The sequence below is a fragment of the Morone saxatilis genome, unplaced genomic scaffold, assembly GCF_004916995.1.
Source record: "Morone saxatilis isolate NCDOM2014 unplaced genomic scaffold, NCSU_SB_2.0 Contig11, whole genome shotgun sequence".
Taxonomy (NCBI): Eukaryota; Metazoa; Chordata; class Actinopteri; family Moronidae; genus Morone; species Morone saxatilis.
The window spans coordinates 24454409-24466577 of NW_023339663.1; the positions used below are offsets into that span (position 1 = coordinate 24454409).

At 40.1% G+C, this 12169-nt stretch overlaps 2 protein-coding genes across 4 annotated transcripts in view; one reads left to right on the forward strand and one right to left on the reverse strand.

Moving 5' to 3' along the window:
* Positions 1-1062, forward strand: part of LOC118321135 (semaphorin-7A-like) — a gene marked incomplete in the record, with an annotated part of 8229 nt that extends 7167 nt beyond the window's left edge. Inside the window, 1 exon segment of the mRNA XM_035652338.1 lies at positions 1-1062.
* Positions 1063-2192: 1130 nt separating this feature from the next.
* Positions 2193-12169, reverse strand: part of LOC118321001 (AT-rich interactive domain-containing protein 3B-like) — a 46886-nt gene continuing 36909 nt past the window's right edge. For 2 of the 3 annotated variants that reach the window (XM_035652145.1, XM_035652144.1), the window contains exons 5-10: positions 11419-11602; positions 9890-10149; positions 8211-8279; positions 7529-7804; positions 6866-6958; positions 2193-6643 (exon numbers count right to left, since the gene is read on the reverse strand). In XM_035652145.1, the coding sequence (XP_035508038.1) occupies positions 6450-6643; positions 6866-6958; positions 7529-7804; positions 8211-8279; positions 9890-10149; positions 11419-11602 (1076 nt within the window). In that variant the 3' untranslated portion in view covers positions 2193-6449. The remainder of the gene's footprint in view (positions 6644-6865; positions 6959-7528; positions 7805-8210; positions 8280-9889; positions 10150-11418; positions 11603-12169) is intronic. The other variant, XM_035652146.1, reaches the window with a different exon arrangement.

A 12169-nucleotide genomic window follows, 5' to 3' on the forward strand; every position in this document is an offset into this window, starting at 1 on the left:
ATGCAGTGGTGATAAATGATAATAGCCTTAGCTACTCTCTTTAGTCATACAGTAGCTGAGGGTCCAAATAATGTTTGTTTCTTCTAATTTTAATAACAAAATAATTTTACTGCCCTTTTGGCATTTATGTAAACATCATGACATAACAGCGTCATTACCAAGTGCAGTGGGCATTGCTATTGAAAACAATCTTACCAACAATTTGCTTTATTGATCAGGGAAAGTAAATCGCTATAAATTGCTACATGAACGGCCTATACATGCACCTTTTTTGAAAGAATGTACAGTAGAAATTTGAAATGTTCCTCTTTTAGCACATCTTAATCCTTTGACACTTTACTGCACTTGGTGTTTGCCTTCAGCTCCACAGAGAGCAGAATGTCATTTTAACCAATATTGATACAATCATTTGTTAATGTAATTTCAGTTAAACTTTTCTCTTGCTCGCTCAGTTTAAAACTACAACCAACTGGGTAAAGCTAGCCGCAATTTGTGCACCTCATGTATTATTACATCAATACACAAATTATCCAAATATAACATATTTCCTTCAGGGTTTGTACAGTTTTTTTAAGAGTAAAATTCAAGCACTGGTCAAGCACTTTAAAAAGCAAGCTACCTTTTGTGAACAAATAATAACAAAATAATATAAAACATTTATAACGTATTTTTTGAACTTTTAAAATGTGTCATACCAATCAAGCAAGATGATATGTTCCTTCTCCTCTTGTCTTTATTGTGTGACAAATACATGTAGAGTTGTAATTTATGAAACCGGGGTATTGAATTAATCTTTCTTTTCAGTTCCTTTGTTATAACACCCAAAGGTGTTACATCCATTTCCTGTAATGTGAAATTCTGGCTGACACGTCATCACGCACCTTCTTGGCTGTACTTTCCTTTCTTTCATACTACCTCATAAATGCTTGGCAGGTTAGGGTTGGGTTACAGCAGAAACAAGTTCATAATTGTGAAATACTGTTGAAAGTTCTATGCTAATGCTGAGCCATCGTTTCTGAGAAGACCTGTCATATTGCCAAATGTTTCCGCTTACAATTCCTTTTACCTGCATTTTAAATGACGATTTGAGTCACCTTAAATCTTTAAGCACTTTTGTACAAACATAGTCCGTGTTTGATAGTAGATATGTTTAGAGGGTCTGTTCACCAACGTTACACACATCTTTAACATGTTACGGGATTAAGGTTTAGTGTAGATACATAAATAAATATCAAAAACCGTTAATGACCCGTTTGAAAGTTATACACAAATGGAAATGCATTGCCCCTTACTTAAAACAGCAATATAATGACAAAACCAGTGTTGAAATTTAAAATTGTACTTTTTAAAATCAATTAATTTATCCTGTTTCTTTAGGTCAGTTCAGCCAAATTACACCCCAAAACAAAAACAAACAAACCAGCAGCTCTGGTTTTATTGGATTTATCTCCAGATGTGTCCTGGTCGCAGACACTGTCTTTATTTAACTGATGAATGTAATATAAACTGTGCCTGTTACTGTTACTAGAGTTTATTTTCTATCTGTATGTGCATAGTTCCTTTTTCAAATAAATGCTAATCTGTTCTCATCCGGCAGTTTCCTGTTGTATTGTTTCAGTCTACCAGTGTAGTTCTTGAAAGTGCTGTTGATTGAAAGCAACAGGCTACATGGACTTGGCTACACTTGGGCTTCCTGACACAATCACTGCAAAGGCACTTTTGTTATTAATATTTGAATTAACTTTCAAAAATAAACTAGTGGCTCCAGTCTGGTCTTTGCTCTGAGTGGTCCAAATCTAACTGATGGAAAAATGCAGATAACTAAAGACAACTTTTCACAACTTGCATTGTGACATTTTCTGAACATGGTGTACTAGAACAAAATTGGTTTGCAGCGTGGTTTATGTTATTGACCAAATTGAAATATGTCTCTTACAAAAGCTAAAGCTAAGGTTGACATGCTTCAACTTGTGGAATAATGAAACTGACACATTTCAATAACCGAGGTAACTTGCAGAAGCTGTGATGCTGCAAGTTCCCTAAAAGATGTGAAATGCTACTGAATGTTTCACAAACTTCTTATCTTCAGAGTGCAGCAAGCAGAAACAAACGGGTGTGAATGAAACATTTGCACGTCATATTTGGTTGTCAGAGGCCCCATGACACTTGAAGAAATGAAACACACATGGAAATAAGATATAAAGTAAAACTTTATCATGACATACAAGTTTAAAGCCCTGAGAACCATATCTTTATATTACTAATATGAACAAAACTGAATGTGTGAAAACCACTATGGAAAAGTGCTCCTCTTAAATACAATCAGCACAAACCAGTTTTTACAAGCATTCATGTGTTTTGTCCTATTTTTTGTTTGCTTAATCAAAGAGAAAACTATAATATCAGTAATATCATTATTATCATGTCCATAATAATAACAACAGTACAAAAATATGCACAACCCCACAGTTGAATTAATATACGGAGCATTGTACAAGCCAAAAACAACATAAAATTGATAAATGAGGTATTCGATAACCACTTGCATATGCGCCTGTTTTTACACAGATCAGGTTAATTTTTAAACAATTTAAAACTGAATTAACTCCAAAATCATCTGAGAGACAAAAGGTTCTGCAGACTTCCAACTTCACAGCTTCCTGAGTGACGAGACCTTGCCTGCAGTTACTGACGACAAAAATGCAACACCTAAACCAAAGTAGCATTCAGCGAAGTGACCACGGCTTCCATCAGCACTCGTCTCTCAATGCAGCTTCAATATCAAATACAACAGTGACTGCAGCCCACTGCCCTGAGGTATTGTGGTATGACGAGGTAGGGGCGTCTCTAATAGACATACACACACACACACACACACACACACACACACATCATATATACTCATCCACACAGCAAGTCAGGTGGCAGGAGCCTGGAGGTCAGAGAGAAGTGAATGACCAACCCTCAACACTTTCCCCTCCCTAAACAACGAACAACACAGTGGCCTTCAACAGCAGGAGACGGCTGTGGGTGTAATGGGCAGCTCCCACTGAACAATATGGGAGACATTTCTCCATTTAAGTTAAGATTTTACAAACATGTAATCAAAACTCACATTTGAGAGCAAACACCTTCTCCTGTGATATAATATAATATAATATATATATATATATAATCTATAATCTATATAATATATATATATATATGTGGCAGTGGTGCCACCTGCAGTATACTTAATGGTATTACAAGTGTATGTAGGTGGTGTACTCCACATGGTAGAATGGCAAGACCTTATACACTGAACTTGCTCACACATACGCATGCACACACACACACACACATACACACATACGCATGCACACACACACACACACACACGCACGCACGCACGCACGCACGCACGCACACAAAGGCAGTGAAGCTACACTATCAAACAATCATTGCTTAGACTAAGCAGATGAAACAGAAAGCTTGGACTTAGAAACAAGAAAATGTTTTAGTAACACGGCCTAAATGATTAAGCTTAACAGTTACTAAAAACAAGGTCCACCAGGAAAAGAAAAACAAATAAATAGCAAAGCTCAGTTGTTAATGCAAAAGCATGAATGACAACTGGTGTCTAACGTCTGATTGAATTGCTTACCAAAATAAAAGTGATTACTCTCCAAAGGATTAAGCTTGAAGAGAAAGACATTTTCCCAGCCAGTTGAGTAGTGAAAGCTACACTGGCTGGATCTCACCAGCAACTACTTTAAGGCAGCATCTACAGTTCTCACCTTTATAAAATACAGTTATGTGTCATACAGGGTTCTGAAGGGTACGCCTGAAGGACTTACGGCACCGTCCCTTAAAGTCCTCAAACCCTCAACTGTGATCTACACTGCAAATTGTCTGGAAATCCTGACACGTAATGGCTAAAATACGGTCTAATAAAAGCAACAAGGCTGCCCACCTCAGATCACACTGGGCTTAAAGAGGTTTCTAAACAGTTAAAATGCCTCACATTCAACACAGATAAAGCTAGAAAATTCATTTTCATCCTTTGCGGTTTTTCAAAATGCTAAAAATGTACTTTAAAAAGGGAGAAAAATACCTTACAACTTGAGACATAATCCAACTGTTCCTGGATTATCAGGAAGTGGGTGTTTTAATAAAGGGGGCAAGACTAAGGGGCCCTGCGTCCCCATTGGGTGTCGTGTCAACAACCAGCCCCAAGAGCCCATAAATGTACAAGATTAAAATAGGGAGACAGCTCGCGAAAGCCACAGCATCTCGGCTACTGTTCTGGATCGAAAGACCTAAATCTGTCTTCTGACAATTTACCATCTGTCATGTAATCAGATTTTAGATTCTAGTTTTTAAATTTGACTTATTTCCATTGTAACTTTCCAATAATCAAGTCATGCTGTAAAATGTGAAGAAAGGGAATTTACCTCACCTCACCTTAGGATACTTTCACTTGCTTTAGGGAAAAAATAACTCAAAATCAGATTAAATGCGATTAGATGAAACATTTTCTGCAGTCCAAAACAGACCTTGAACTGCCTCGCTGTGCACCACAGCAGGTGTGGGAAGGATTGTACGAGGGATCAATCAAGAAAAGCGACCTGGCTAGTCTTTGGTATCTAGCTGTGCAATAACCAGAGGCTAACGTGAACCAGAACATTAGGGTGTTAAAACACTGGTCACATGATTGTACACATGCATATCATTTTGCCGCTGTCGTGAAAGAAGACGTGCCCACTGCGATTTAGGTGTTCGCAGTTCATTTTAAGGTTAAGATGGTCGATTGTTTGGAATTTGTTTGACCCCTGCGACCTTGAAACCTGTTAACAATCCTACAAATGTACATGTGTCAGTGAGGAACTAACTATTCGTTTCCTCTTCCCTGAAAAAAAAAGCAGATATATCACTCTTATCAGACAACAATTTGAGGACCCCCCCCCCAAAAAAAAAACAACAAAAAAACCAGAAGCAAGCATAAAACAAGTTCTACAAGTAAATACAGGAGGAGAGCAATAGCAGGCCCATCCCAGTTCTGTTTGTCCCCAAAACCACCAGCAGTGTGTCAGTTCGTTCATGTCAGTTTCAGTTCAGGTAGGAGGTCCATCTCAGGTTGGGTGTCAAGTCTCGATGGCTTTGCAGCCGTATGAGGTATGTAGTGTAGCTCTCCTTTTGAAAGAGTCTGTTGAGGTATTCTTGTACAGTCACGTAGACTTGTGCAGTCTTCGGTTATGAATCCTTATTATTCCTTCTTTAAATTAACAGTGATTCCTTGCAGTTGTCACATTGTTTCCTGAGAGAGATGCCCTCCAGAGCAGAGAGGCCAGTATGAGGTCTGAGAACTACGCATTGACCATGACGCCGTCAGATTGACACTCTGGAGGAAGGATGCACAAACAAAATGGGGGACAACAAACTCTGAACTGATTCTGTACTACCTCTCTGTAACACAGACAGGAGCCGAGTGGGAAAATGAGCTCAGGGCCTGCTGTGGGTGGATTAGAGTTGCTGTTGCCCCAACTTTGTGCGCTACGTGTTTCAAGACAGCTTGTGTGGACCTGCGATGAGTTGTATTTTAGGTGGACATAAAAATCCTGTGCATTGCTAGTGAGAGTTAACGGTTTGGTGAGGTTTGTGTACGCCATTAACCTTCCAACCACCATAAAGGACTTGACATGATCTGAACTGAGGGCGGACTTGTGTAATTAGGTATTTAATGTGCTGATCTACAGCATCTGATCATTCACTAGTTTGAGTTCAGCAAGAGTCTACAGCGTGTTGTTGAAACCTGAGCAGCCCGGGTTGGAGGCCTGTCGCTGAGGTGGGTGCTCTGTACATGAGGTGAGAGTTACCCAACTTCCCCTGATTGCAACTAGGTCAAAAAGAATACAAAAATAAAGTTGATTCAGGTTAAATATACTACAGCTCCTGAGGTAAAGACACCACTGCAGGTTACTTGATTTGAGGTATGTAAAAAGAGAAAAACTAAAAATAAAATCATTCTAAAACACAAAATCAAAAAGACAACAAAATGGCAACAAACAAATAAAATGTCCTAAGATAAAACTTTTCAAGTTCAGTTGTGACTACACCTGTCAGTGGGTTTTGGCTGAGCTGATTGTGTTTAGCATGTACATAAGGATTAACAAGTGTATGTATGTGTAGATTGTGTCTGTATATTTATAATTGTGTGTGTGTGTAGTGTAGCATGTGTTTATGTTTGTACGTTGAATAAAATGCATAGCTGTGCGTTTGGGCACATGTTGTCATATAATATTCTTAGGCTCTGTGTTCATGATTGGACAGCCAAGAGGTTGACAGGGTTGATGAGGTATTTGTTGTGCAACAGTTTGTTATTCTTATCGGTTTCTCATTGTACTGTATATTCTTGCTGGGCCTCCCGGTGGAAGAGAGGCCTGGGGAACAGGTACAAAGGGCATCCTGAGTTAGGGCGACCCGCCTGGGGTCGGCTCGGCAGAGCCAGGACCCTTGGAGGAGGAGGAGGATGCGGGGCTGAGGGTCTGAGACAAGGGTACAGAGAAGCCAAAGCTAGTGCTGGTTCCAGCAGTGGAGGCTGAAACAGCAGCAGCCGACACAGCAGGCCCTGGGACCCCTCCAGACTTCTGGGCAAACAGGGTTCCTGTAGGAAATTGGGAGACATATGCATCACTACATAGGTAAATGTTACACTTTTACGTAGTGAAAAATACCTAAATAAGCTGACAAATAAAAGTCGTAAATGGAGGATGCTGTAGGTCATAAATCAGAGTTACAATCTTCTGAGTTTAGAAATTAGAATAAAGTGGAACAGGAGAAAGCAAAGGATTTCCATTAAACATAATAACCCGTCCCCCATACAGACCTGAGTAGATTGTGCCATTGACCTCCACTGAGACAGTGATGCTGGCATTTCCGTTGGTTGAGATGCTAAGAGACATGTCCTGCTGCTTCTCATCTAAAGAAACAGAAATAACAGTGGACAAGGCTTTTAAATGAGACCTGCGTCTATTAGGGACCCTGCTTTTATTGGAAGTTTTACGGTATTCATGTGACACACATACATCCCTCAGAATCCAAACATGAATACATTTAGATGTGCGTACCCAGAAATGGTGCCGTTAGGAATACTACCAATAATACCAATTTGAAATCAATGAAATACTGGTTTCTAAGGGCTGAATACTTCTGCAATCAATTATTTTGTATTTCATATTAGTCAGGTTGTTTTGTTGGTTGATCTGAGTCACTTTCAGCAGCATTATTTTTTAGTATATTACTTCATTACTTCAACACTGGAGATTACTGTGACATCCATGTTTGTGTAAAAATGCTGATAAATAAATGATGAAACAAACAACAAGGGAAGTTGGATGTTGGCTCAACAGAACATTGTCAGCTGCGTGTTGAAATTAAATGTTGCAAACCTTGTAAAGTACAACTTTCCTAAAAATGTTCCTCTTTTACTGAATGGAAACACGCTAAATTTGCATCATTTTCAGGTTCTTCTAAAAGTATTTCGACAAACCTCTGGTGGTGATGGTGGGGGCTCCCAGACGCAGGTTCATGGGCATCTGTGAAGCCATGGCCAGCAGATTGTGTTGGAAAGCCTGCTGCATCAGACGCTGCTGCTCCTCCGCCAGGCGGGCCATCTTCCTCTCTGGTCCCTCCATTCCGCCACTTGTCTCCAACTTTTCTCTCAGCTGCTCCAGCGTAGCAGCTCTGGCCAAACCCGCAACCTGCTGCTGACCCAGGGCCAGTGCCATGGAGGGTCTCGCTGCCATGATGGAGGGGGTCAGGTCATCTGGAAAAGAGAGAAACGGAGGGTTAGTTTTAGGAGTATATCTACATGGACAGAAAGGCAAATTCAGAAATCTATCAATGTGAATCGTTGTCTATGTGTGCCCTATTGCTATTACTGCCTAGTCCACACTGAACTAACCCAAACCCATGTGAGCCGTGATACTCCAGAACATGCAATACTGAATAAGTGGGTGATTATCTATCATTTATTACTAAGAGAGAATACTATCAAGAATACTTGATCACATTAAAGCTGCAGTAGGAAGCTAAAAACAATAAAAAACTAAAATTCTTGTCGTATTTGCTAAAACTATTCTGACAGTAGTACAATCAGGTTCCTCTGGCTCCTCCTAGTGTTTCTAATGGCATTTGCAAAAATGCAGAACATCTGAACAAAAACAACCAACCAGAGCCAAGAAAGAGTGTTGAATGTTGACTCTCATTCCCAGGGACCCAAACTGTCGGTATTTGACGACCTGGGAATGACACTCAACAACAGTCCATGTACTACCAGTGTTGAATGCAGTAAAAAAGTTTTCCAGCAAATAATTACAACAGAGTTACTTTTATTGTACTGTTTTTAGTTACCTACTGCAGCTTTAAATGAAATACAATTTTCATGCAAGTCAGAATATAATATGGTGGATGGATTTTTAGTTAGTGTGAAGACTCCAAGGCAACGGTTAAGTGACCTCGGTTGATTTTAGTTGTAAAGAATACAGCCAAAGATCACAGAATTAACTTCTCAAATTATCCTTTAAACACACAAAATCAACCCACTCTTTATTAAGCTTATCCCACTAATTTGAATAAAAACATAACAGAGCTGGTTATGGGCATGCAAAGCAGTTACACAGGAATAGTGGCTGGGTCATTCAAAGCGTCCTACATGACCACATAAAGCGAGAGACAGGTAACATACAGTGCATTACACAAGTCTAACCATGGATACTGTTGGGGTCCACAGCAGAGTCACATTCCAGCCAAGTCAAAGTGACATCAGATAAGACAGGAAGGTAATGACAGTTATCAACAGGATCCTACTGATGTGGACTGCAGGCTTCAAAGTTCATAAAGTGTCCCCCAGCGTGGGAACCGTGTTATTAATCAGTAGTAAAGGTGAGGGCTCTCAACAGCCTAAGGCAAAATTGATTCACACATGACTCTTAAACACCTGGATGGACTACACACAAATGCAGGCGAACACACACTCACAAAGTAGTACAAAAACCCTAAAAACCTAGTGCGTGCACACACACACGCAGGCAGCACACAATATCGGCGTGAACGATGACGTTGGCGAGAATGAATTACACAAATGTAACATAGCATACTCTCAACACAAACATCCCTGCACACAGACGCAGCACCACCACACAACAGCACACCACACCCACACACCACACCAACACAGAAGCACACCTCCACACACACACACACACACACAGAAGCACACTCTCATACAAATACAAACAATTTTACACAAAAGGACCAGAGGCTCTGATTAAAGTGATTTTTGTTTACTGTCAGCTCTAATGTTGTTTCAGTGCTTTGTAATCCAACCCTTCTTTTTTACTAAAACAGCATTAAAACTAGAAGTGCTTATCCATTGATGTGACTAAATGTAGTTTTTCTAAATTGTGACAGAGGGCAGTATTTCCCTCTAAATACTTAAATTACATGTCTCAGCACATCAGTAACTGGAACACTCCAGTTCAATCCCACCGGTATAGAGGGGCCACATTCTCTGAAGTAAACATTTACCCAGTTTAATATAACCGCCATCAATCCAGAGAAGAGTTTCTGAGCATATGTGCTCATTTTTTCCAGCAACACCCTTCTTGACCTTTCATTAGTTACACACGTTTATCTGAGAGTTGCCTGTTTACTTGCAGGCACACTTGTTTTAGAAGGTAACCGCCATCTTCCCACATTTTTATTTTTGGAATAAAGATAGGCCTTCTCTTTATGCTGCTATGATTATTTTAATGAAATACGGTATAGTAAGTGGCGTAATGACATAAAAGTGAGTTTTGTACATAAAAGGTCGATATTTGTCCGAGGTTGTCAGCTGTATGGTCCCTACCTTTTTTCATAGAGGGTCCTGGTGAGGCATGCAGACCATTGAGGGCCCCTGAGGTCCCTGCCCCCAGAGCGGAAAGGTGCATCTTGGGAGGTGAGAGGATGTGGGGAGCTGTGCTTGGAGAAGGAGAGAAGCGGAAGAGGCTGCTGCTGTAGCTTGGACGACGACCCTCGCGCCGGTTACTGTCGATAGCTGCCTGAAGCTCCCCCGGGGAGCTGAGGCCTTTCCTCTCGCACTCATATGGGTACAGGTATTTCATGTACCTTAAGAGGAACACACACACACACACACACACACACACACACAAAACAATACATCAGATCACCACAGAAACATTTGCATAGCAAGTATTAGCAAGACCCATTATCTTAGTTTTAATCCAAGAAACTTTCTCTGCCTTCAAAATGTTTTTTCTGTTTAACAGTCACGAAAAACACCTGAATATCTGAAACTAATGTTTTATTATTTTAAGTGAATCTTTGATATAAGATGCTGTTTCCTGATCATTTATTTTATTTATTTGCATTTTGACTGAAGGTGTAGTGAGAGGACAGGGTTCGTGGCGAGGCACAGTTTAGTCTTTTGGTCTCAGAAATTGATTTGATTTTGTAAAAATCAAACAGCATTTTATTTTACTGACAGTTTTAGTATTAGTCAGTGTTTGGATTTAATTTTAGATAAAAGAATACATACCTATGTAGAAAGCTGTCAGTTAACATTCTTACTTAGGTGCATGTGATTGGACAGAAGTTAATGAGAAACTTGGTATGAAAATTGTACATACTTGGAAGACATCAAAGGGGCTCTACATGTAAGCACAGCCACAGTTCTGGTATTTTTCCATCCCATAAGAACATACAGTATTGTGCATGTTGACTGCATAATGGTGAAATAGAAGCACAGAGGATCAATAAGAAGCTAAGAGTAGCTTCCATTAACTAGAGCTAGCGGAGCAATGCTACACAGCCCACCGACATTAAAAATACATAAAGGTTCATTAGGGCACCCTGCTAGTGGACAGGATAGAGAGGTGTTACATCTACTGAAGGATTTCCATCAACAGAGTGAGAGAGTTTTAGTCAAGGCTTGGCGTGCAAGCTGTCAGTCAAACCCCACCTTAGTCATTGTGAACTCAGAGCCCATTGATTCCCATAGATTTATTGATGTGATTTGGGTCAATGTGTGATGTAATGGACAAAGGGATTAAATGTGAAGAGGGAAGGTGGCCTTGTGGAGGAAACAAACTTGCATGTGTATAAACACACAGGCACGAGTTAATATTGACATCCGTACTCACAACTTCACATCCTCCAATACTACCTACACACATGCATATTCACAGTATAAGGAAGGTGCTTGTTTCAAGCTGAGAAGTTGCACACTTGAGAGTCTTAATTTAGTTCCAGTAAATTAAATCAGAGTTTACATAAGATTACCATTAGACAGACTGTTGTAAACAGTGACTTTATAGCTAGTACAGCCAATAACATGAATTTTGCTGGGTGTTTTGTGACACCGATAGAAAGACTCACTGTGTGCGCAGGGTGAAAGCTGCACTGGTGATGGAGGTAGGCAGGTTGAGTCCCTTTGTGATTTCTCTCCAGATCTTCTTGTTGATAACCTCTACCAGGCCTCCCTTTTCTGTCACCAGCTTGTACAGCATGTACAGATCCAGGACTTGCTTAGCCATAATGGGGATACGATTGACTGGGGTTCCTATGGAGGAAAGGAAAACCATAAAATAAATCAATACAGTACAAATCATTCATCTGAGTTGGATTATCTTAGTGACGCACAATGAATGCTTCAAGGTGGACACATTTATTTTTAAGTGCACTTGTGTATCATATGTGCATGCATTATTAACATGAACCATCACAATGGAAAAGGAAGCAATAATGCTGACAATTTCTTTTGTGTGCATCCCTGCTGATACACACTGGCACACAGAAAATACATTTACAACTACTACATTGAAAATGACAAAGCAGGATGAATTCTACAATATACATCAATTCATCTACTAATCAATGCTGAAACTCCCTGGATCACTTTGTGACCTCCAGGTAGTGATCTAAGCCCTGTTAGGATGCTGGTAAGACAAGAGTGGCAGGCCTGTTGCCTGCACGCCTGTTAAATTTGGCTTGAAAACATATTAGCCCAGTTAAGGCAATCTGGCTTGACCTGGAAAAGGGGATTCGCAAACACAAAGCAAAGCGGCTCTAGACTTTTGATACAGATGCATTAATCTTGTCAACAGCTTATCTGCAGTGAAGCTTGCAG